Here is a 27,214-nt window from a genome sequence, read left to right as displayed (position 1 = left end):
ATTTTACTGAGCGCAGTATCCCCGCTGCTGCAGTGTCCCCAGTGACTGACACGCAGTGGCTATTTAGCATCTATTTGTTAATGGTTGGATACATCAACGAATCAATGAATGAATGTCACACGGCCTTTGACTCTTGGCTCCAGTTTAACAGTTTGGCCTTGGTTTAAATAGAAAATAACTAGACAAGCCTGCACTGAGTTAAAATACAGTTGTTGAATCAATCCTGTAGACCAGTGTTTGTCAAATTTCAGTGCATCAGAATCCCCTGAAGTTGTTGTTAAAACACTGATTACTGGGCCTCATCCTAGCATCTCATTAGTAGGTCTGAGGTGGGGCCTGAGAATTTGCACTTCTAATGATTCCCAGGTGGTGCTGCAGATCCTGCTGGTCTAGAGGTCACACTTGTGAAACCACTGTTACAGAAAAATGGACTAGGAATTTGAACAGACAGTTCTTAGAAAAAGAAATGCGTGTAGCTCCTAGCCATATGAAAAGATAATCAGCGTCGCTCATAATAAGAAAAACATAAAGTAAAACTGCAGTAGACTATAGTATCTTACCTGTGAGATGGGCAAACATCCAGATGTTTGAAAACATACACTGTCGTGAATCTGCAGGAAAAGAGGCATTCTCATACGTGTACTGGCTGGAATATAAAATAGCTCAACTCCTATGAAAGGAAATGGGCAATATCTAATAATAAAATCACATGTGCATTTTTTCTTTGACTTAGCAGTCCCACCTCCAGAAATCTTTCCCAAAGGTAGACTGGCAAAAGCAGAATGCACAAAGTGATTCATTGCAGTGCTATTTGAAATGGCAAAATACTAAAACAACTCAGCTGTCCATCCATAGGGGACCAGCTGAATGGATTGTCATACATCCATGGAATAAGAAGACTTATTCCAAGTGACTTTAAAAGAGTAATTTGGTTGTTCCGCCCTAATAGTATGTACTCTGTGTTCAAAAAGAGTTGCAAAAAAAATCTTAAACTGTTTTTAGTAATTACATTATTGGTGGTAGCGTGGCTGTTGCGATTCCAAATCTGCTGTTATTCTGAATGTGTGTATTATGGGAAAAATAGGATATGGGCATTATGGGATAAAGTATGAACTTATCTGAAATTTATCATTAAACAGTATTGCTGGGCTTCCCTGGTGGCGCAGGGAGTCTGCCTGCTGATGCAGGGGACACGGGTTTGTGCCCCGGTCCGGGAAGATCCCCCATGCCGCAGAGCGGCTGGGCCCCTGAGCCATGGCCGCTGGGCCTGCGCGTCCGGAGCCTGTGCTCCGCAACGGGAGAGGCCACAACAGTGAGAGGCCCGCGTACCGCAAAAAAAAAAAGTATTGCCAGCTCTGTCTACTGAAAAGTTATAAACAGTGACTAGACCAATAGCATAGAGTACCCCCAGTGCCCAGACTGATCTCTCAATACATTTTGCATTAACAGGAGATAAGGGTCTTTGAAGAAATGGCTGGTTCCAGGTTTAGGGCAGGAACTGTAGACCCCAGAACAGACAGCCAAGAGGAATTCAAAGACTACTAGGATTCTATCAACTCAAGAGTCAGACTGAATAAGCTCCTACTGGAAGAAAGAGAGACAGAGAGAGGGAGGGAGGGAGGAAGGAAGGAAGGAAGGAAGGGATTGAATTATTAGTAAGATTCATAATTGCAGTAGAATAATATTCATCAAATGAAAATATATGTGTATCCATGAGGTCATAATGATCCAAAATAAAATAAAAGCTAGTCACTTTGCTTGATGCTAAGAAACTGTTTTTGAAATTTGGTAAAGAAAGAAAAGAATAAAATATTTTAGCCACTTCTCCTATTCAGTCTGTATCTCATGATAACCAAATAGTTGGTGAGGGGAAAGTTCTCTTTTAGTGTTTAAAAGCATTCTAGTTAATAAATAAGGTATGATAGAATATCACCTTTTTTCAAAGCTTTAGTGAATCAGTAGGTAAAGGCAATGATCATCAATGGAAAGGGAAAACCAGACGTTACGAACTAAACTGATACACAACATTACATGTGAATTAGTCTTGGGGGAAAAATGAATCTGCCCTAGCCTTTAGATTTACTAATTTACCAGAAGTAGAAAGGACAAAGAAGCATATTAAATAACACCATGGGAATAAAATCAACCAACCAGACTGAAAAACTCTATAAAACAAACCATCCAACTTACTCAACAGTAGAAACAACAACAAAAATTGCAAAAAAAAAGGCAGATAAACAAACATTCTGGGAGGGGGACAAAGGATATAGAGAGGGAACCTGTAGATTATAAAAAAACTTAGACTTATCATCCAGTTGCAAAGTACGGATCTTGTTTTGTATCCCAATTCAAACAAACACACCAAAAAAAATTTTTTTTAAAGATAACTGAGGAAATGTGAACCAACATTGGCTCTTAGATGACATTAAGAAACTATTATTCTGAGTATGATGGTAGTATTTGTGGTTATGTTTTTGTTTCTGTTTAATCGAAGTATAGTTGCTTTACAATGTTGTGTTAATTTCAGGTGTACAGCAAAGTGATTCATTTGTACATATACATATATTCTATTCTTTTTCAGATTCTTTTCCTTTAGAGGTTATTACAAAATACTGAGTAGAGTTCCCTGTGCTATACAGTAGGTCCTTGTTGGTTGTCTGTTTTATATATAGTAGTGTGTGTATGCTAATCCCGAACTCCTCATTTATCCCTCCCTGTGGGTGTGTTTTCTTAAAAAGCCGTCTTTTAGAAACGCACAAATATGAAGTGATACGCTTTCTGGGATTTGCTTCAGAATAACCCAGGATGGTGGCACGTGGAGTCAACATGTTACAGAAGATGAAACATGGGTATTGCTTGTTGTTGAAGTTGGGTGATAGAATACATAGTTAACTAGACTAGTCTCTCTGCTTCAGTACATGTTTAAAGTGTTCCATTGAAAACTGTGCAGAGAGAGTGGCTGTTTTAGCTGTTTTAGTGGAGGTAGAGCTAAATGGAAATAAGGTATTTCAGGTGTGAAGAATAGAGGGCAAGGCAGCAACGGCGTTTAAGACCATAAACATTTCATTATTTTTTCAAATACTTCTGCTCTGTAGAGGATTTTGGAAAGCCATGTGATCTTGATAACAAGAATTCTCTTCCACTTTGTATTACTTTATAAAGCACTTTAATGTGCTAAATATGATTTGGTCCTCACAAAAACCTAGAGTGGTGGACAAGGAAAGTATTATTTTGCAGATGGGAAATCAAGATTCAGAGGTGAAATGACTTGCCCCGAGTCATGTGGTGGCATCAGGAAATCACATAGGTTGTGTATGTGTCCTGTGCTTTTTCCACAATAATATAAACATCCAGCTGTGGAGTATAAGAATTCCATCTGTGGTCCCCCATTACCATTAGATTTCACATGTGTGAACTGGGGATGGTGGTAAACAGAAATGGTACACAGGATTCCTTGCCTCAGGCCAGGCTCTCCTTGAGACGTCTTGGTTAGAATTCGGTTGGTGATGCCGCGAAAAATAGGTGTTTAACCAGAGGGAAGAGAGGGGAAGGAATGATACTGTGTGAGGAGGGATTGCACCTTCATGGGGGGTAAGGGATGTTCCCAGCAGAGAAAGGGTCACCATGATGTTACCAGTTTCCATGCCGAGTGCTCAGAAAGTACTTGTGACTTGGGCAGGTTGTTACATAATGAAGCAATAGACCAGTTCCTGAGGACAAGTGAGAGTCCTGCCTTTCCCCGTGTCCTAGAACAGGCTCCAGCAGATGCTCGGAGACTCCCACCTGTTTCACATCCCTTATGCAACTGCCCCGAGGTCAGCTTCTTAGGCTCTGATGGCAAATTCCACAGGCCCCGCCCGGTAGAAACAGTTGGCAGCTGCCCCCAGTCACGTCTCTCTTTTCCTTCTCTCTCTCCCCCAGTTTTTCCTCTCTGTAACTGTGAGCTCTGCCAGCCTTGCTCTGTTACTTGCAGCCTCCTTCTCCAGGGTCCGCAGGGGTGGGAGTGGGGGGAAGAGGGGGCAGCCCCAGACTCTGGAGGACTGGGTGAGACAGGCAGTGGACAGAGCTCCCAAGCCTTACTCGAGGTCTGCTCGGAAGCCTATTTCAATGACACCCTAAGGCTCTGTGTTCGACTTTTCCAAAGACATAAAACTTCTTAGATATTTTCCCATCATTGACATAAGGAGGAGGTGCTCGGGTTTTTTTTTTAAGATTTATTTTTTGGATGTGGACCATTTTTAAAGCCTTTATTGAATTTGTTACAATATTGCTTCTGTTTTCTATGTTTTGGTTTTTTGGCCGTGAGACATGTGGGATCTTAGCCCTCCGACTGGGGATTGAACCTGCACCCCCTGCATTGGAAGGCATTGGACTGCCAAGGATGTCCCAAGGGTGTTTTAGAACGAGGATTAAGCACCACCCTTTACTAGACGGAGGACCCCAGACCAGCCGCTGTGTAGACTATGGCTGTGACCCCTGTGACACGCAGTCATCAGGGGAAGGCATGGATTGGGAAAATGAAGCAGAAAGCTCCCTTGATAGATTTCAGGATGTTCTCTTCTAACTTTCATCCCACTCCAACACCTAATTTAACAACAAGTATAAAATTGTGGTTAAAAGATAAATTTTATTACCGAATTTTAGGTTTGCATTTGTTCCACTGCTATGAATTTTTCATTTAAATAAAATCTAGTTCCTACTACCAAATCAGCTTTCACATCACCTTGTTCTGTCATCAGGCTAATTAAAAAGCAGAAGGCAAGCATGCAAATTACAGTTAAATTCCAAATAATTGTATTTCTTGGGACTGTGAGGTGTTTGGGTTATTTTAATTACTTAGGTAACACCAACCCTTGTTTTAAGGGCATGCTGTTGGAAACATTTCTAAACTGTGATGCTTTGCTTGTTTCCCTTGGTGATTCCAGGTGACTTGGATTCAAGAATAATTAGAACAGTCCTTAACCTTGAGGGGCTCAAAATAAGGTAAACAGATTTGTACACTGATAATTAGAGTGAGAGCAAGAGATCTATAATCTTATCAGCTGGCTGCCAGTTAATTCTAGCAGACCAGGAATTCAGTAAGATGGATTAAGAAACAAATGACCTGAAAAAGTTTAAATTAAATATAATAGGCTTTTAAAATTATTTAATCACTTTCTATTTATTATTTGTTTAATCATTTTCTAATTTATGTGTTATGTTTTCACTTTCTGATTTCAGAAAAGATACAAGGCAGCATGTAGTAAAGGGCACAGAATAATAGAGATACAAGGATAAAAATCCAAATAATAAAAAAGAGAAGAGCCTGATAAAACTGGGCTCAGAGCTTCCTGACTGCAAGGGCAAAAGAAGAAACACAATCAGGGAAAAAAAAAGAGTGTGCCACTTTATCAGAAGAGAGAAACTTATTTTTTAGCACAAATGTGTAAAATTTTAACTCTGTGAATTAAAAAAAATTATATTGAACAACATAATGGACAATAATTTTAATTGTATAGTTTAAACATATCTTTTCTGATAGGAAAATAATTGGATAATATTTTAAAATTTTGGAATAGGGAAGGCCTTTCTAAACATGATGTGAAACCTGGAAACCTTTAAAAAATGATAGCTTTAACTACATACAAATTTTAAATTGTCTGCAATAAAGGACATCCTAGAGGTCAGAAGGATGATAAACTGAATGAAAATGCTTCAACGAAGTGTTATTATGAAAATCAATAGAAAAAGTACGACTTCATTTGAAAAGTAGGTAAAATATATGAATGGGTGACTTATACAATAGAAGTACAAAGAGGTCAGTGGCCATAAACGTATGAAGAGATGTTCGAATTCACTAATGACTAAATACGTTCAGTTTTTTCCATAAGATACCATCTTTTTCATATTGGATTAGAAAAAATAAAGAGGTTTATTACAGCCGGTGTTGGTAAGAACATGGCAAGAAAACACTCTTGTAGCATTAGTGGGAATGTAAATTGGGACAGTCTTTTGGAGGGCAGTTTGTTAATATCTATGAAAATGTAACTGTCTTTAACGTGTAACCCAGTATTTCTACATCTGGGACTCTCTTTTACAAAAATACTTGCTCAAGCAGCAATGATGTATGTATAGGAACATTCTTTGCAACACTGATTATAATACTAAACAATTAGAAACAATCTAAATATCCATCAGTATGGACATATTTAAATAGGTTACAATATATATCCATTCAATAGACGCTTATTTAGTTATTGAAAAGATTGAGCTAGATCGATATGAATTATTCAGAAACTGTCCATAATGCATTGTTAAAGCAAGAAAAGCTGCAGAACATGATCCCATTTTTTCAAAACCCGAAATGAAAATAAATCTTTTTTTAACGTATACCTTTTTGTATATTTATAGGAAAAAGGTGGAAAGTATCATTTAAATAGTTAATAGCTGTTATCAGTGTGGTGTCCAATTGGAGAAAAGTTGTGATTAGGAAAAAGAACTTTCATTTTTAAGTTTTGTATTCCTTCTATAGTTAGAATTTTTCCAAATGTTTCAGTTTTTACAATGAAATACATAAAAACAACTCAGTAAAAAATGGGATAATAATTTGCTCCCAGAAAAATGCATGAAGAATATAGAAAAAAATGAAACAATAAAATATCTCATAATCTCAGTCCATGAATAGCTACTAATAATATATGTTGGCATATTTCCTTTCACTCTTTTTTCTAAACAGGTATGGATTTTTTTCCCCATAATTGAGCTGATGCTTTATAGATACTTCTGTATCTTGCTTTTTCACTTAACATTATATCCTAAGCATTTTCCAATGTCATGATAAACGTGAAAATTTAACTTTTAGTCCTGTCGTAATAACTTCATATTGATTTACCCCAATTTGTAGGACTCTTTATCCCTTGTTCAGCATTTAGGTTGTTTGCAGTGTTTCATTACCACAAAACAAGGAATTGCAATAAGCTTATTTTGCAAAAACATATTTTGCTGGGGTTGTCCAGACTATCCTCAGGCTTGATGATTTCCCTAGAAGTACTCACAGGACTCAGAAGTTGTTATATTCATCATTACAGTTTGTGAAAGTGGAAGAATCCAGAGTAAAAAGTCAAAGGAAGAAAGCTCACGGGGCGAAGTTCAGAGAAAACCAGACACCGGGTCCCAAGGGTCCCCTCCCAGTGGAGTCATACAGGTGTGCTTAATTCCTTCAGCAACGATATGCAACAGCACATCACCTGAGTCTGGCTGTCCAGGGCTTTTATTATGGGTCAGTTACATTGGCATATAGCACCTGCTGGACTGTCTAGGCAATCTGGTACCATGTGACCCAAGACCTCAGGTAGGCAGAACGCTTTCCTCAGTCAGAACATGCCAGAAGCTCAGCTCCCAGGAGCTGGCCAAAGGCCAGCCAGGAAAACAAGCCCTTCCTGGGAATGGGCAGGGCTTGAGCAATGCAGGGTGTTTTTATGATGGATTCCTAAAGGCAGAAATATGGAGTCACATTGAAATACGGCTTTACAAATAACACAGACATATTTTGTAGCTATTTCTTATAGCCATAAATCAACTAAATCAAGGAAACAATATTAAATGAGTTGTTTGGAGAGAGATTTTTCTGGAGCTAAAGTGCAATCTGGGAGTACATCCTTTATGAAATTTAACTCTATAATCGAGAGTTTAGAGGACCCTTAGAAGGAAATGATTGGCATGTGTTTTCAGCTGTCCCTCTAAAGTAAGAGTTGTCTTAGTTCAGTTTATGATGGCAAATAAGTCAATATTAATTTGTCTTAAGTGTAATATTCTATGTTGGATAATTTGGATGCTTAAATGTTTTAGATATCAGGAATATAAATAACAAACCATTTTGTTCAGGTCTTTTCCTTTTTTCTTTTCTTCTTTTCAAAGATACGTTTACTGAGCATTCTCTGTGTACCATGCAGTATGCTTGGGGATTTCTATATTCTACCTAATCTAGCTCTAGAGGAAACTGGGATTTAGAGAAATTAAGTAAAGCCCCTCCCACCCAGGGTCATACAGCTTCTGTGCAGCAGGACGTGGATCAACCTGATCTGTCTGACTTTAAAAGGCACATACCTAACCTTTGTGCTGCGCTGCTTACAGATTCTTACACAGATGGAGGCCAGTTAGTTACATTTTATTGAAATAACTATCATTGAAAAATACAGCTTAGAGGTTGAATCTTCTTTCTGGGACAATGCTAGTTACTACACATACAGCGCCCAGAACCCCTATAATAATTCTGTATTCTGTCCATGCCCCTCTTTCCCCAGGTTTCCAGACATAGGTTGAGAACTAATGCACTGTGCTAAGCATGATCCACTCCTATAGTATCATCTTCCTGTAAGTTAATAATGATCATTGCCTTCTTATTTATTTATTTATTTGGCCACACCCCTCGGCTTGTGGGATTTTAGTTCCCCGACCGACCGACCAGAGATTGAACCCATGCCCCCCGCAGTGGAAGCGCGGAGTCCTAACTACTGGACTGCCAGGGAATTCCCTTTATTTATTTATTATTATTATTTTTTTCATTGCCTTTTTTTTTTGTGTGGTACGCGGGCCTCTCACTGTTGTGGCCTCTCCCATTGCGGAGCACAGGCTCAGTGGCCATGGCTCACGGGCCCAGCCGCTCCGTGGCATGTGGGATCTTCCCAGACCAGGGCATGAACCCGCATCCCCTGCATCGGCAGGCGGACTCTCAACCACTGCGCCACCAGGGAAGCCCCATTGCCTTCTTGACATCAGTGTGACGACAAAGGAAAGTGCCGTGGATTTAGTGCTAATGGTTTAAAAAAAAGTACTGAACATCCTCTCTGTGACTGTGTAAAGGGAAGAATTCTAGAAACATAACCTTGATCTTTTGGTGACTCTTTTTCTCAGAATTGTCATGAAAAGTTGTTCTGTTGTTCGTATGTCAAATACAAAATTTCACCAGGGTTTTGATCTGTATAGTTTTACACAAATAATCAGGCTTTACCAGTTGACTTTTCCAACTGGTTTTCAGTTGTTGTAGCAAAAGGGAAAATATTTTCAGTTGAAGTATTGATCTGGTGATAGACTACTTCTAGGTCAATATGCCTTCTGGCACTGTCACGTTGACATGATGTATAACAGAAAATAAAATTCCTTTAATCATACTAAGCTGTAGAAGGATTTCCCATGGTTATATAGAAGATGAACAGCTGATGTCTTATTGTTTGGGTTCCTCTCGCCCTAAGGAAAATATTCTCTAGAAGTAATGAGGCTGTTATTTTATGGGCTACAGAAACTCCACTTGTATCATAAAACTTAATTTTACTTCTTGAACAGGGGATTATTATTTCTGCATTAAATTCCACAAGTTTAGGTATTTCTGGGCATACTATAATTTAAAAAGTCAAGTAGCTTGTCAACACCACCAGAATGTGTTTACCGAGTACTTTAAGGGGCAGGCTTCCAGAAACAGCTGCTCTAGCACGTTCTCCCCTGCCTCTCTTCAGTTTGGCCAAGCATCATCTCCCCTCTCTGGGCACATCTTCAATGAAGAGATTGAGTAAGAGCTTGCTGAAATAAAATATTCTGCTCTAGGAAAGGACAGGACAGGTAAAGGGATCACTTTGCCACTGGAATCTTGGGTCTGGATGGTTTGAGAGGTTCTCCTTGCCATAGCGTATGCACTTTTAACATAAACAGCTCTAAGAGCCTATCATTTTTCTGACAGTGAGGGAATCATGGCACCTCACAATGTGGAAGCCCGCGTTGACCCGGGAGTGGGACCTGAAGGAGGCAAGTTCAGAGCAGTTAGGCTGTGCTGGGCTTTTCAGTGCAGATGGTGTTATCACTTGGTGTTGGCTGTGTTCTCCCTGAGGTTGGGTCCCCGTGGCTAGCCCAACTTTAGCTCATTTGTCATTGTGAAGCCAAAGGGGAACCTGCAATGGGTTGGGGATAGAGGAGAGTAGAAGTGTTAGAAAGAACTTTTGTGGGAGAAAAATCGATACATTTGAGACCCATTCCTTTGCATGAGGTCATAGAGACAGGAAAATATGGCGGGATGATGGAGTGACTGTCCATTTCATCGTTCAGAGGGTGGCATTCATGGGTGTCCTGGAAGGTCTGTTTGCTGTTCTTTCTGGCCAGCAGTGGGGAGGTTCCTCGCAGCGGCCAGGAGGTGCTGTGAGTCACACGCTGTGACCCCAGGGTCCAGCTCAGTCACCCCGGGGAGTGACGGGCATCCCACGGATGTTACAGGGCACCTTCTTTGAGTTGAGCTCCGTGCTGGATGCTTGGGGAAATCATGATGAATGAGACAGAAACAGTCTCTGTTGCTACAGAGCCCATGGTGTAACAGGAGAGAGGAACATAAATCTTGTACTTGCACACGTAATTGTTTAATTACAGTTATGCTTGAGTGCACAGCAGAGGCGTATCGTACAGACCTACTGTAGTGCGCAAAAAGCGCGTAGGCAGAGACCTGACGGGTCAGTCGAAGTTGCCAGAGAGAATTTATAAAATGCCGTGACCCTCCTTGCTGTTAGGCCCCCTGCAGGCTGGTGTGAAACCTTTTATTGTGTGGTGGCCCCTCCAAGGTAAGGCACAAAATCCTAGCTCTCACTTAAGAGTATATGCACGTACTGCATCTCAGAGGTTACACGCCTGGTATTTTGCCCACTCTGCTTGTCAGCCTCAAAGAGCTATGGGAGCTGGTCCAGAAGTAATTAATGCAAATGGTCCTGGAGAGCCGGTTTTCCATTGTGATTTCTGACATTTATATGCTTCAGAACTCTGCCTCCTGTACTATAAATGCATTGTTATGCAAAGTGCTACCATGATGTAGCCCCATCTCTTAGCCTGATGATCATGGAACTTTTAATTACATGTCAGTGTTTAAAACTTTCCAATTCGTTCCAGATTTATATGTTTTACTAGCTACCTTACACTGATGAAATACCAAATACTAAGTACTGTCTTCAGGCAGGGATGGGGGGAGCTAGAATAAATGCAAATGTAATAAGAAAGAGACAAATGCCAGCCATCCGTTTTCTAAGATAAGTGGCAAAGAATAACACGTTTCTTGGACATTGCAGAGTCTTCATATTGTCCGTCTTTAATCCATCAATCAGCATATTTGTGTTGAGAACTGCTTTGGGCCCCAAAGCAGTCTCACTGCTAGGAGTCTAAAGCCCATGCTGAAAATGAGAAGCCTGTACACGACCACCAGATGCAGGACCCTGAAATACAGAGTCCCCCAGCCTAGCAGTAGCTCTGATTGTTGAACAGTCCACATGGCAGGTAGATGGGGAATGAATGAAAGCCGAATGCCTCACTCATTAAGTATATGCAGCTTTAAGTGATGTGACAGTACCACGCTGTGTGTCCGAGCTGGGACAATGGGATAAATATTAAACAGGACAAACAGATGTGATGGTTCATTGAAGAGCAACTATAATAATAATAATAGCCAGCATTTATTGAGTGCTTACTGTATGCTTAGTCGTACCCACCATTTCATTTCATCCTCACTTAAAAACCTTATGATGTGTAGGTACTATTCTTAAGACTATTTTATAGATTAGGAAACTGGGGATTAGAGAGATCAAGTAGTTTTCCCAGGATAACAAAACGAGATTTACGGGTTGGGTGTAAGTAAGCCCCAGCATCCATCGGCAAAGCCCGTACTTGCACCCGGTGCCGGTGCCCTTTCTGTAGCCCTGACAGTGACGGGCCTCTTCACACAGCTGCTGTGACCAACATCACCCAGCAGAGAACCCACCGGCTTGGGCTGCCAGCCTGCAGTGCTTCTGTGCCCATGACCTGGGAAAATATAACAGCAAGGTTACAGGACCCTTTTCTTATTCATTGGCTACATCTTTTTAGGTTTAAGAAAACAAAGATACCTTGGACATATTTCTGTCTCCACATGATTTTTGTTCCAATGAGTGGAATAACTTTATTAGTAAGCCACTGTTAATTGAGAGTTTCTACGACACAGACTTCGGATGGCAGAGGAAACAGGGAGTGAGCTTTGAAGTTAGACCCAGCAACAGCTGAGTGACTTTAATTCAGTTACTTGACTTCTCTAACCTTTGATTCCTTATTGGAAAAAGAAGAATGTGTAATTTTTGTCACCCTGATTCAGGAATGATTTAATGCACTAGCACTGCACTTATAATCCATAGGTTCTAAACAAATATTTATAATAATTAAGTTAATATCGTTAATAAGTACCATGTTTGTAGGTGCCTGGCATTATGCTAAGCATTTTTAATATTTGCCTGGTGCAGCTGGAGATCGTAGAAGGCTAGAGACCAGGAAGATGGGACTCGAGCAAACCCTCACGTCTCATACCCCACCCTGCTGCCCCTGAACGTGCTGTACCTTTGCACACGGTCCCACGCCTGTTGTGTCCTGTCCTTCTTGGTGATTGTCCTGCATAGTTCACACCTCAGCTCAAACATCACATTCTTCGGTGAAGCCCTACCTGACTCTTCCTCTGAGCTCCCTGAGAAATCTTTAGCCAGACCACTGGGCTGGCACCTGATGCATCGTCTTGTCACTACTTAGGTACATGTCCCACTAGTTAGTGAATTTCTGGACATAAAGGATTTTGTCTTTCACCTTGGACTCTCCAACAGCTAACACCCCATCAAGTACGGTGGACCCACCCAAAAAATACATGATGAACAAATGAATAAGGGAATGCTTTGGATTTTTCAAGGAATGAATAGTTCAGAAAATAAGAAAGGGATGATGCAGCCTTTGGAATAAAACTACAGGGAACTAACGTGTGGGCACTTATTTAATACTAAGTAGACCATATTTATATGGGGAAAACGTTAGCTGTGAAAAGCACAATTTTATTGTGTTCTTGAATTAATGTGAAAGTAAATTATTGGATGGAATGAGGCAAATAATCCCAGACCATTTCTTTCATTTGGGCTTACCTTAACTAAAACTGCCACAATGAATAAAGCCCCAGTGTCTATTTGGGTAGTTTCAAAAATACAAAGTACTTTTTGCACCACGACTTACTTATTCACATTTTCTCAGTGCCTAATAGATCACGCAGTGTCTTCATTCCCCAGAACTGGATTATTTTCCACCCACAGATCCATCATATGCAGAGCTTTACTTATTTTTCTTCTAAGAGTGTGTAAGGTGATTTCTCATTACTCACTTAGGATGTGCCTGTTTATTAGGTGGGGAGAGAGAGGTACTGCAGAAGAAATGAAAAAGAGAAAGAAAATAACAGGAGGTTTCAAAATATCAGGAATTTACCTAATCTCAAGGTTGACTTCATTTTCCACAAAGGAAGAACATGATTAGTTAGTAATGATAACCAGCTCTATTTATTTACAAATATGTACTGAGTGGGCGATTTTCATGTGATGCATTGTCTAATGGGGAACACGGACAGGTGAAGGGCTTTCAACCTATAGTGCAATAAGCTTGTAGCCACAGAGCATATTAGCAGTATCCAGAGACCTCTAGGTTGAGGTCTGGAGGATGAGTTGGAGCAGAGTTCACTGGAGAGAAGAGAAGGTAGGAGGTGGTGTGCAGTTCTGCAAGAGAAGTGACAGTGATCTGAATTAAGGAGTTGCAGTGACTACGAAAAAAAGAGGTGGACTAAATTTAAGAGAGATACAAGATGTGTGTTTCATAGGATTTGGCATCTTATTGCATATAAGAAGTAAGAATGAGGGAGGGGATAAGGATGCGATCAACATTACTGGCTCAGGCAAAAGACACATCTACCGGAACAGCGAAAATAGGACTGAGAGGAAGTTTCGTTAGGTGACAGAGTTCATTGTTGGGAGTACTGAGTGTCATGTGCACCAGGAGAGATCCAAAAAGAGATATTTATATATAGGTTGTATATATAAATATACACACACAAATAATAGGAGTTCCATAAAAACAAAACAGAGAAATCAGAGGGGAGGAAATCATCAAAGCAACCTTTCAAGAAAATTTCCCAGAACTGTAGGACTAGAAGAGCCTGCCAGATGCCCAGCATAATGAATGAAAAAAGACCCACACAAGGCACATCACGAAATTTCACAACACTGGGGAAAAAAAGAGGTACCAAGAGAGTAAACAGATCACATACAAAAGGTTAAAATTTAGAGTGGCATTGGAGTTTTCAGTATTAAACCTGGAAGCTAAGAGAGAAGTGCCTTCACAGTTCTGGGGGAAATGATTGCCACATCGGAATTCTATGTGAAGCCAAACAGTCAACTGTAAGAAGAAATTTTCAGCCATGGAAGTTGTCAAATAATTTATTTCTCATGTACATTTCTCTGGAAACTCAAAAAAAAAAAGTACTCTACTGAAATAAGGAAGCAGACCAAGAAAAAGGAATACATGAGAGGTCCAGGAAAAAGGGATCCAGTATGGGAAAGAGACAAAGGTATTACGCAGAATGATGACGAAGGGAGATTCTGGGATGACAGCTGTGCAACAGTGCAAGAAGTTATGAGTCCAGAAGAAAATGGAGAATTGAAGCCTCCGGGGAAACAAAAATGAAACCTTTTACATAATTGTGAGAGGGGAGTTGTGACTGATAAAGAGTTCTGGGGAGAATTAGCAAAATGCATAGATATAAACAATCTAAACAAACAACAACCAAGGCAACTATTAAATCCAAGGAAAACAAAAAGTCATACAAGTAAGGAAATTGCTCAGTTGTGAATAATATTTATGTAATTGTAACAAAATGAACAATGAATTTTGACTTAAACAAAAGTTATCATACACCTGTATTGAAGAGGGAGGTAGTGCCTATAGAGAGAAAATTTGTCATTTTCTGTAGTAGAGAGCTATTAAAATGTCTAAAATGTAAGTATCAAGAACTAGTAGTATATGGGACATCCCTGGTGGCACAGTGGTTAATAATCCACCTGCCAGTGCAGGGAACATGGGTTTGATCCCTGGCGCGGGAAGATCCCACATGCTGTGGAGCAACTGGGCCCGTGCGCCACAACTACTAAGCCTGCGCTCTAGAGCCTGTGAGCCACAACTACTGAGCCCGCGTGCCACAACTACTGAAGCCCACATGCCTAGAGCCTGTGCTCCATAACAAGAGAAGCCACTGCAACGAGAAGCCCACGCACTGCAATGAAGAGTAACCCCCGCTTGCCACAACTAGAGAAAGCCCTCACGCAGCAACGAAGACCCAGTGCAGCCAAAAATAAATAAATAAAATGAATAAACTTATTTAAAAAAAACGAGAAGTATAGACATGTTACTTATGTGTATGGAGATAAATACTAGGAAAAACAGCTTAAAAAGTTGAAAGTGATGATTATGAATTGGGCATATGGAGGGTGGGACAAGATACTGCTCTTTTTTGTTTTGCCACGTGGAATAATCTTTTAGAAAGGTACAGATGTAGAACTATGATTTTAAAAAAATAGGTTAAAAAAAAGAATGCAAAAGATGAAAAGAAAACAATAGGAGAATTGCTGGACTGGGTTGTGGCCGCAGTTACGGCTATCGACTGTAAACTTGGTGCCTCCATCTGTGTTGTCGTGTGCTCAGCTAGACTAGGGGAGGGTGACAGCTGGGTTAAGGGAGGGTTGGATTCTGCAGACGGTTGTGACCAAGTGCTTCTGCTGCCTCTGTGATATTAGAGCAAGAGTGTAGACGAGGATAGTAGAGGTGAAGGACACTGGGGGCAACTTCAGGTTGGATAAGAAAGGAGGCAAAGACAGGAGGAGCCTGCCAGTTTGGGGTAAAGGGATTTGTTGTCTAGATTCATGAACTGATGGAGTGGCAATAACACAGCTGGAGGATACAAGGTTGTGCTCAGAAGGTGTGGTGTGTGATTTTCAGAGGTGAAGTTCTAGGTGATGACACGGTCCAGGGTGATACCCAGGTGTCCTGATTAAAGGTGCCTGGCAAGAGTAGCAAATGTCTAAGTACTGAAAGGCTGGGATGTCAGATGAGTTATGCAGGGGTCATCGAAGTTTAACCGGATGATGGCAGGACCTGGGGTAAGAGGAAGACCACGCCTAAGGGTAAGTGAGGGACGGTGACTATAATGGAGGTGACAGCAGGGAGCAGTGTTACAACACATGAGCCAGAAGTTTGGAACCTCAAGGGGAAAGGAGTTTCACGCGAGCATGGGGCCTTCAAGTTCTGCTGTGGTATTGGATAGTTTGAAAGAAATCTCCTGACTTGAAGATAAGTTGGATGAGCAGGATGGGGACCATTTGAGAAGCTTTTCTCTGGAAGTTTAAGGATGGAAGTGGGAGAGGGAGGTTATTTACCAAAGGAGTAAGTCGTTCCACACAGTGCAGACTGAGTGAAAGAGAGGAACGTTGGGGCCAGGGATGGAAAGAATGCTGGGATTCATTGACCTCCAGCTTTAGAGAACAAATAGCTTGAGCATTCCCTGGTCTCCTGGTCACACCCCCAAACAGAAGACCTTCAGCATCTATGTTCCCCTGCTCCGAGCATTCTCCCCCATACACCCTCCTGCTTCCCTTTAAACCTTCCTATGGAGTCAGACTCACCTGGATTCATTGTGTTTCGTACTGCAGGCAGGCAGTAGGGCTCATTACGTTCAGGACTCACCGAGGCCTTTGTGGGGCAGTGAAATGCAAGCTAAAATGAGGGCAGCGAGGCGCAAGTTTAGATCTTGCTTAGCCTCCTCCTAGTAAATGGGGACATGTCTCTACCTCCACACCTTCAGTTTCTTCATTTACAAAGTAATAATACCAATAGTAACACCAACAGAGATGAGAGAGGGTTAAAGTGAGGTGATATACATAGAAGCAACTGCGGGGTGCCGCCCAGCATTTATAAATGCTTGTGATAATAAACACACTCCTTGAAATGTGACTTCCGTGACAGCTCTCACCTTCTCTTTCACTGGGACAGTGCTTGGTGCCTATTTGGTGCTTAATAATGCATGAATAAGAATATACTTGGGGGATTACAAAGCTTTTAAACAGATATAATATTTTCCCCCCAAACCCACTTCTTCATTCTTTTATCCTTACCTTTTCAAAACAATCTTCAGAATTAAATCATCCCTGCTTTTATCCCAGGAAGTAATTAGGTCTCTGTTGTGAGTCTGATTTTTTTGTAGGTCTCTATCTGAGGACAGAGACTTCCTTTATTTTACTTTAAATTTCCAGCTACAAGGTCTGCCCTCGTGCATGCAATAAATGGAGTTGACATGGAATGAACCTTAAACAGGTTAAATCCAGCATTTTCTCGAGTGTATTCAGATTGGTCCCTCATTAACTCCATTCTCCACCAACATCAGATATTCCTGTTGATTTTTTTTAAAAGCAGCTAAAACCTGTTTCCTTCTTTTATCCCTGCAAGCCCTCCTGAATCCTCTCTTACGCACTCTGTCTCTCATTTATACCTCATCCAGGTTCCTCTTTTATTTGATGTATTCGTATCTAGATAACATTTCCTTTCTTCATCCTATTCAACCCCTATAAATCTTCCCTTGAAATGTTCCCTCATTCTGTTTGTCTCATAGGTGACATCAGAATCCCTACTTCCTGATGACATCGTTCATTTTTTCCTTATCACCTCCTCCAGTTCCCTTCCTGATGCTCATAGCACTCATTGTTGCCACGCTGACCTTTCATTTTTCTTCTTGTTCCCCTTCATCTTCCTAACATGGCTTTTCATGTTGTCTGAGTGGGGTCTGTAGGGCTGGGGGAAGAATTAGCCCCGTTACCTGTGCTTTCACAGGTGGATGGAGTGAGAAGGTTAGATGGTTGGGGGATAAAGTCAGTTATTGTGCATATTTCTTTATCCTTTTTTTCTTATCTTTTCTTACTTCTACCAAGATTGATTTGCAGGGATTTGTGGCCTATTGTGGGTGAGGTTAAGAGCCTCTGCAAATTCCCTTTGATTTTTTTTTGATGTGCGTATTGCGTTTTATAAAAAAAAGTATATAGCATTCTTCTAACCGTTATCTTAAATTGAATTTTTCTTTCCATTTTGATGTGCTCAGTGAGGATCCTGACTTAGCCATTGACATTTGTCGTCATTTTTTTTTTTTTTTTTTTTTTTTGCGGTACGTGGGCCTCTCACTGCTGTGGCCTCTCCCGTTGCGGAGCACAGGCTCCGGACGCGCAGGCTCAGTGACCATGGCTCACGGGCCCAGCCGCTCTGCGGCATGTGGGATCCTCCCGGACCGGGGCACGAACCCGCGTCCCCTGCATCGGCAGGCGGACTCCCAACCACTGCGCCACCAGGAAGCCCGTCATATTTTTTTAAGAGGACAGCCTCGTGCTCATCCATCGCTCTTGATTGGGCAGCTTTAGTCACATTCTCACGGCTCCCACACAGGTGGGCTTGGCGTTAAGCATCGTGATGAACAGGTTGTAATAAAACACAAGGTGGGGCTTGGAATAAAACACAAACACTTGTCAGAATCACTCAGATCACCGTGGAAGACCTTGTCCGCATGAGAAGCTGAGCTCGCATGCTACTCTTCCCTCTTCCAAGGAGCTCTGTACGCTTTGCCAGGGAGCACCTTCCAACTTAGGCCTTAGGGCGGCGTTCTGCTGCTCTATTTATGGTGAAACGCTTTAGGGCCATTTGGATGTGTAGGGATCGTCTGGAGATGGGTGACCACCATCTGTGACCATGTTTCAAATGAAACTTTATGACTCCTTCTCTGAGACCAGAGTGAGGCTGGCATTTCTTTCCCCACCTGCCGCCTTCTTCCTTCCACCCCAGAAGCTCCGATGATACGGCTCTGGGTCTTGTATATACACATTCGTTTATATAGCTCTGAATCTCAGCCTGTGTAAGGTACACAAGGAGTAGTTTTGGCCAATATACAGCCCCATGAGAGATGAGTGTGTATATGTATTCATTAAGCAGCTATTTCCACTGGCTGGCATCCTGTAATTCAGGTCTTGTTTGGTTGCAAGTTACAGAAACCCAATTCAAACTGCCTTAGCAAAAAAGAAAGCAAAAGATCAGAGAGATTTTGGCTCATATAACTGAAAAGTTCAGGAGATGATGCTAATGTAAGGTGAGGCTGTACACGGTACTTAAACAAGGTCATCATCAATGTTTTCCAGCTCTTGGCCCTTCTTTCCCCTTGGTTAGCTTCTTGTTCACAAAGGCTCTCCCCTTTGGTCAAAGATGGTCAAAGGCAGTTCAGATTTACGTCCCACCAGCCTAGGTATCTATCAGAAAAAGAATTCTTTTCTAGTAATTCCAGCAAAATTCTCAAGGTAGGGTTCTCATTATCCCAGGTTGGATCTTTTTATTCCTAAGCCAAGATGCTCTGTCACACTGGTGTGATGCAGAGCTCTGATTGGCCAGGCCTAGGTCACATGCCCACCTCCAGATCCAGGCAGGTCAGCCCCACCCAACCACATGGACCAAGAGCAGGGAAGGGTTGGTTCCCCAAAGGTCAGCAATGGGTTCAGTAAATAGAAGCTGGTTAGGCCAGATAAGAGACATCCATCCACTAGAGGCATACAGTCTACGCTGGGTGAAAGAAAACAGGGAAAGCTGAATGGGCTCTAAGGAAAGACTGCTATTCAAGAGGAGTTGATGAAATTAGGAAAAGCTTCATAAATAAGTGACAGGGATTCAGGGTGCTAATATAGGCCAAGTACTGAGTACCTTTTTGGTGAACAAAAAGAGTTTCTTCATTTTTTCATTCAGGTAGACAGAGAAGGTGTTATAGGCTGAATAATGGCCCCCAAATACGTCCATGTACTAGTCACTGGAACCTATGAATGTTACGTTGCATGGCCACAGGGACTTTGCTGATGCGATTAAGTTAAGGCTCTTGAGATGGGGACAGCGTGCTGAATGATCCAGATAGACCCAGTGTAATCACAAGGGTCCTTATAAGAGGAAGGAGGGAGGAGTTGGAGGAGAAGGAGATGTAATGATGGAAGCAGAGCCCGGAGTGAAGTGCCTTGAAGGTGGAGGAAGGACCACAGCCAAGGAAGACTGGAAGCGGAAAAAGGCAAGGAAGCGGATTCTCCACCAGAACCTCCAGAAGGAACCAGCCCTGCTGACACATTGACAGTAGCCCAGTGAGACTGATTTCATACTTCTGACAACCCCCCACCCCAGAGCTGTAAGAGAATAAATTTGTGTTGTTTTCAACCACCGAGATCATGGTAATTTGTTCCAGTGGCAAACCAGAAACTCATACAGAAGGGCTTAAGAGAGGGGATGAGCTGAATTTGAGGATGATGAGGTGGGCCAAGCAGCTGAGGGAGAGACTGAGCCCTCCAGACTACGAGACAGCACAGTGGGAGCACAGAGCATTGTAGGGGACCACGGTGTCGCAGCAGGGGACACGCAGCAGAGGAAGTGCGACCCTGGAGCTTGCTTGTTCCACAACACAGAATTGGGGCTTCCTACTGAAGAGGGAAAGCTTTGGAAAGCTTTTATTTTATTTATTTATTTTTGCTGTGTTGGGTCTTTGCTTCTGTGCGAGGGCCTTCTCCAGCCACGGCGAGTGGGGGCCACCCTTCATCGCAGTGTGCGGGCCTCCCACTATCACGGCCCCTCCCGTTGCGGAGCACAGGCTCCAGATGCGCAGGCCCAGCAGTTGTGGCTCACGGGCCCAGTTTCTCCGCGGCATGTGGGATCCTCCCAGACCAGGGCTCAAACCCGTGTCCCCTGCATTAGCAGGCAGACTCTCAACCACTGCGCCACCAGGGAAGCCCCTGGAAAGCGTTTCAAAGTAAAATCACATAATTTGAAAGGTCATTCTGGCAGCTGTAAGGAGGGTGAATTGACTAAAGATGAATGAATGTGAGACACAGACTGAGAAATCACTTAGGAGACTTTCCTAGTTGTCCCAGCAAGAAATGAGGAGGACTTAGCTAAGGGAAACCGTAAGGGTGGATAAAGGGGCAGAATTAGAGAGACTTAGTAACCGATTAGATTTGGGAGGATAAGGCCGAGGACTCACTAGCTTCTGGTCTCAGTGACTAGGGGGACAGGTGGCCAGGAAAGCAGATATTGGAAGAGGAGTGGATTGGAGAGGAAGATAATTAGCTCCGTTTAGGGTGTGATGATCTGGTCATCCAGTAGGTAAGTGGTCATGTCTAGTTGACACCTTGAAACGGGTCTGGATCTCAGGAGAGGTGTCTGGGCCCATCTGGATTGGAAATAACAGATTTCTATAGTCATCAGTGGGTATAATTCAGTGGTATAAGCACGCTGAATGGACAGGCTCATCCAGAAGAGTGGCCTGGAGAAGGTTGAGGCAGAATCCTGGGGCAGCTTTACTAGGCGTAGGGAAAGGACTAAGGGAGAGTGGCCAGAGGGGCAGCAGGAAAACCGTGAGACCAAAACTGGCATTGCTAGGTACTCTGGGATCTTACAGAGTAAAACGAAAGCTGACGGTATACTCAAAAAACATTTAAGCTGAGTCCAGATTGCAAGAAAACTGCAAGAACAACTGTAAGTCTTGACTAATTGCCTTAATTTTCTGTGCCATCAAGAGCCCCAGAACCACATGGGATTCTCCAGGCAGCACTCTGTTCCCAGGGGGAAGGGTCGTGAAACTTCAGATCAAAGTTATTCTTGTAGAATTGGTTGCACTAGGCTGGTTTCCTTCCTTATCCTTTCAGAGGGCTGATAGATTATTTTCATTTTGGTTTTGGTTTCATGCCTTTTATTTTTTATTATAAAAGTAATGTGTGTGCTCATGATTAAAAGTGGAGATAATGCAGAAGCATATAAAATAAAAAGTAAAATTCCCTTGATCCTGCTTCTCAGAAGTAACCATTATTAAAAACATTTAAAAACTAGTAAATGAAAAAAAAACTAGTAAATGGCCTTTCAGTTATTTTTATATATTTACAACTATAATACAGGTAACATTTTTGCGTCATAAAAATGGGATAATACCGTGCCTACTCTTCAACAGCTAGCTTTTTAATTTATTTCTCATGGACGTCTTTCCATGCCAGTATAATACAGAACAGCCTCATTCTTTTTAATGGTGGCACAGTGCTACATCATATGGTTATACAGTAGTTTATTTAATCATTCCCCTGTGTGCATTTTTGGTTATTTATACATCTCTATTGTTGTGAATACTGTATGAAATGTCTTTAAATGTACATCTTTTCACACTTGTAGAAGTGTTCCAAAGAGAGATCTGTAGAAGCAGAATTGCTGGGTCAAGTCTATCAATGTTTAAATTTTTGATGGAAGCTGCCAGATATCACTCCATGAAGGCTGGATGGAAACTATTGAGACTCTGAATAAATACTTACGTTTAGTTACCCCTTAAAGTGTTGTGTTTAGCACACACTTTGGCCTTTAACTCTTCCCTTCTGAGTTCCTAGGAGTCTGGCTGACTTTCTGTGTTCGTTGAAACCTAAAATCTGAGCAGAGGGAGGCAATAGAAGAGTGAGATGATCCATAAGTGGGATACTCTGCAGAGTGGGCGTGGCTTCAGTGGAGTGGAGTCAGGGCTGGGCTTTCAGGACCCCGCCGGTCCAGCCTTCTGTAACCCCCAAATGCCTGGACATGGCCTGCCTTGAAAAGAGCCTGGTAGGAGATGGGCGGACAGTGGGGCATAGACTGAATGGCCACGCTGTCCGGGGCAGGGTGTGTCCTCTGCTTGAAGTTTATGTCCTAGTGGGGAAGGTGGACAGTAAACAAACAGATGTGTGGATGTTTTGGGCGGTGACAAGTGCTGTGAAGAAGAATGAAGCAGGTGAGGGGCAGAGTGGCAGGTGGCAGGAGGGCTGTTTTACCTGGAGTGTCAGGCACAGTCTCCCTGAAGATTGCCATCTGTGCAGAGACCTGAATGAGCAGATGAGTGAACCAAGCCTAAGGTCTCGGGGAAGCATATTCCACGCAGAAGGAGCTCAAGCTAACGTGACCAGAATGGGAGGAAGTACAACAAGTCTGAGCACCAGCAAGGCTGGCAGTGTGGCTGGAGTGTGTGAGCAGGTGCAGAGGGGTGTGTGTGTGTGTGTGTGTGTGTGTGTGTGTGTGTGTGTGTATTAGCTAGGGTTCTCCAGAGACACAGAACCAGTAGGAGATACATACGTACATACATAGCATATTTTATATAGGATTGTAATTATGTCTATACATATACTCATATATAGTATATATATAATTATAGAATATAGTATAGAGTACATATATAGTATAGTATAGTATATATTATATATTTTATAGAATATAGAATACATATATATAAAAAGAGATTTATTGTGAGGAATTGGCTCACATGATTATGGAGGCTGAGAAGTCTCAAGACCTGCAGTCAGTGAGCCCATGGTGTAGGTTCCAGTCCAAGGGCAGGAGAAGACTCATGTCCCAGATCAACCAGTCAGGCAGCTGAAGTTCCTTCTTACCCAACCTTCTGTTCTACTCAGGCCTTCAACAGATAGTATGAGGCCCCCTCACACTGGGGAGAACAGTCTGCTTTACTCAGTCTACCAGTTCAAATGTTACTCTTATCTAGAATAAGGTATGACCAAATGTCTGGGCAACCGTAGCCCCATCAGGTTGACACATAAAATGAACTCGCACAGGTGTCTGATGTAGCCTAGGGACCAGCACTTCTGGGCTGTGCTGTTCATTGGCCCACAGTCAGTCAGTGAGCCCTTGAAATATGACCAGTGCTGGACACTGAAGTGATGTTCAGCATGTTGGTTTAAATAAAACATATTATTACAGGTAGTTGCACTGGACTTTGTACATTTTACATGTTGTTGGTAGAAAATTTGAAATTACATAAGTGTCTCACATTGTATTTCCGTTGGGTAGCGCTGGTCTCTAGGGCCTTGTTAGTGTGGCGAGGAATCTGCATTTCACTCTGAGTAGCTTGGGAGGTGAGAGGAGGGTCTTGAGATTGGGGATGACTTGCTCTAAGTTGGGTTGAAGTTAATTCACCTGCTGCCCTGGGGGCATATGCAGTAGAGGGGCGGAGGTGGTGGCAGCAGAGCCGGTGGGAGGCCTTGAAGAAGGAGGAAGGGGCGATGGTGACCTGGGCTCTGCAGGGGCAGTGGGGAGGGGGAAGAAGTGGTCAGACCTGGGAGATGTTCACCGAGGAGATCCAGCAAGCTTTGCTGATGGACTGAATGGGGGCTGGGAGCCAAACAAGGTGACTCCTTGTGTGTTCGGCCTGAGCACAGTGAGTGAAGGGTGGAGCCGTTTGCTGAGATGGGAGAGGCTTGGGGTATGTTCACTAAATGCGTGAAGCACCTTTTTTGAGAGTAGGAAGAAAAAAAGGAGTGGCTAGACATGCAAAAGGGAACTCAGACCTTAGAAGAGGTAAACCAACAAGACTGAAACCGTTTGTCCAAAGGTGGTAAAACAGAGGAGGTGCTCACAGGTGTGTGGGAAGAACCGCAGGAGACAGGTGGACAAGGATAGAGAGGGGTGAGGCAGGTCCGATGGTGTCGGGAGAAGCAGTAGCCCAGTCAGGCGGCCAGAAAAGGAGACAGGGACAGAGAGGTTGGCTCCAGATACCTGCCTCCTTCTCCAAAGCCTGGAAATGATCTCTCCCCAGTCATCCACACACACACACACGCACACACACTTGCACGCACACATATGTATAAATGATCTGTAATAGTGCTTTTAAAGCTGTGAGGGAAAAGTTGACATATTTGAACATTTAAATATTTTAAAACTACGGTACAAGGAAAGGTACTCTAAATAAGTTGTAAGAAGTGAAAGGCTGGAAAATATAATTTGTATAGCAGGCAAGGGATTAATATCCAGCAGAAATGAAAAGTTCCTACACACCAGTAAGAAAAATGGGCAGAGGGTTTGATTAGGCAATTTTCAAATAAAGAAATGCCCATGACCAATTTGAAAAGATTCCAAGTGTCTGGCAAAAATTGAAATGATGAGACTTCAGTGCCGGTAGGGCATGGGGCGTGTAGGAAGAACTGGCCTTGCACACTTGGTTGGGAATATAAATTTAGTAGCTTTTCGTGGAGGGCAGTTGGGCTGCGTCTGGTAGCATTGCAAATGGGCAGGATCTTAATCCAGCAAAAGTGTATGTGTGCATTCATCCTGTAAAGATACTGGTACATGCGTACAAAGAAACAAGTAGAAGTATGTTTATTATAGCACATTTAGCTATTTTAATAGCTAACACGTGCAAACAGCCTAAACGTTCGTCAACAGGAGGATGGGTAAATTATGGTACATCTTTGCCCATTAATATGATGTGGCATTTTTTTAAAGACCTATGAATGCACTGATATGAAAAAGATCTTCAAAAGTGTGGATATGTAAAAAGAAATTGCAGTATGGGATGCATTTAGCTAATTAATAGCTGTATTTGTATTTGGGTAGATATACTTAGAAATACCTAGAAGAAGGTTTGGAAGCGTAAACGCCAAATTGCTAGCTGGTTACCTCTGGAAGAGGAGTAAGGGTGCAGGGCGTGGGGCAAAGTGGGAAGTTTGTGTTCCGCTTCTAAGGAGCCATCACCATCATGAGGGTTTATTTCTGAAACGGCATAATAAACTGTGCTGAGGCGGAGACGGGTCTAGGTACACCCAGGTCGGTGTTATTCCTGATCTTCCATCCATCATTCTTGGACTTTCTGATGAAGGGGATGTGACGGGGAGGGTCTGTGCCCAGCACACAAGGGAGAAACGGTGCTGTGTCCTGAGTGCCTGGTCTTAGACATGGCCCGAGCTCAGGCTGTCCCGTGCTGCTGCAGCCGGCTCTGCCAGCAGGTTCTACAAAGGCTCAGCTGCAGCAGAGAGCGAGCTCAGAGGCTGTCCAGGTCACCTCGGTGGACGAGCTGCGTGGAAGTTAATTAGAGGCAGACTGTGTCCCCCGCGGCTCGGCTCTCATAATGCTGGAGTCGTTAGCAGTTAGATTCGGCTACAGCTTCCTTCTCCATGTCATGAAAATTTGTTTTGGCAGAAGGAGGCAGGCAGACTGAGGACAGCACAATTTTAATTCCCAGATAGTTTGTCAGGGTCTTTGGGGTGCGGTGACCTCCAGAGATAGGGGTGGTTTTCATCAAATCAGAGACAGCAGTGTACTTATTCCTCTGACCACTCAAAACGAAATTCCCTCTGCTATAAACAAGTGTGTCATTCCTGAAGCACAGGGGGTGGTGACCATAGCAACAAATCACCCAAATATTATTTTGTTCTCAGTGCCTTTTGTTAAGCCTCCCTTTGCACAAACAATCTGTGTTTGTTTCAATTGTAATGAGCTCTCTTTGTTTCTTTTTCTCCTTTTAAACTGTATATAGGAACGAAGAAAGAAGTACAGAAAGATCAAGATGCTAATAAACCTGCAGTTTCATCTCCTAAGAGAATGTCGGCTTCAGCCGCCAAGCTTCATTCGCCAGGTATTTAAGAAACGTGAACTGTGTTATCTGCGGAGACTTGAACTTGGAGTTTATTGTGTTCAAATGTCATTAGTGGAGCAGTGCCAGCCCATGTGGTATGAGTGATGGTTCCAGGGCTTGACATACACGTATGGATGTGTTCTGACTCTAGCTGAAATGAACCAGCTGTTGGCATCATTTTGTCTTAAAACACAGAATGTTATGCTACGTTTAAGTGGTAGAATCTTCTCTGTGTAGGAGTATCTGCTATTCCAACAGAATATAAAATAATTTATAATTGAAAAATAGACTTTGGAGATCTAACTTCAAGAGAGAATATTTCCCCAAAAGAAGAAAAACAGAGAAATAAATGGTAGATATCAAATACTTGTTATTTCGTTTATTTACATCCTGAGATGAATAAGCTACGTAATGTCACATGAAAGCTGAAAATGGTTTATTAAGAAAACTCATGCTGTAAGGTATCAACCCCTTTGTAGAACAGAGTGCCCTATAACCTCAGGACATTTTCTTTAAGCACGCAAGTAGTAGCAGTAATAGCAGCTAGTGTTTGAGTTCTTACTGTACACCACGTACAGTCCTAAGCTCTTTAGATATATCCATGTATTTAAGGCCCCCAATAACTGGGAGACAGGTGCTATTATTGCCTCTCCCTTTACACGTGAGGAAAGTGAGGTACAGAGATTTTTGTTAATTTGCCCAGAGCCCCAGGAAATAAGTAGTAGAGTATTGGTTTGAATGCAGACACTCTGAATCCCAAAACTGCACTCCTAGTTACCACACTGTTAACCAGAAAGCTTGGAGAGTAGTGAACTTTTTAATATTTCTGGTAAATTAAAAATGTATAGGAAGTAATCCAAAGCCACACACGAGAGGGTCAGGAGACAAAACCTGTCACCGATCGAAAGT

At 42.4% G+C, this 27,214-nt stretch overlaps 1 protein-coding gene across 1 annotated transcript in view; it reads left to right on the top strand.

The window, feature by feature from the left end:
• Positions 1-27,214, top strand: part of MTUS2 (microtubule associated scaffold protein 2) — a 312,496-nt gene that overhangs the window by 157,797 nt on the left and 127,485 nt on the right. Inside the window, exon 5 of the mRNA XM_024755523.1 lies at positions 26,207-26,305. Coding sequence (XP_024611291.1) covers positions 26,207-26,305 — 99 coding nt within the window. The remainder of the gene's footprint in view (positions 1-26,206; positions 26,306-27,214) is intronic.

This window comes from Neophocaena asiaeorientalis, unplaced genomic scaffold (genome assembly GCF_003031525.2).
Source record: "Neophocaena asiaeorientalis asiaeorientalis breed wild unplaced genomic scaffold, Neophocaena_asiaeorientalis_V1.1 scaffold59, whole genome shotgun sequence".
In the NCBI taxonomy this organism is placed as follows: Eukaryota; Metazoa; Chordata; class Mammalia; order Artiodactyla; family Phocoenidae; genus Neophocaena; species Neophocaena asiaeorientalis.
Note: the sequence above shows the minus strand (reverse complement) of the source record. Positions and strands in the feature narration are given on the sequence as shown.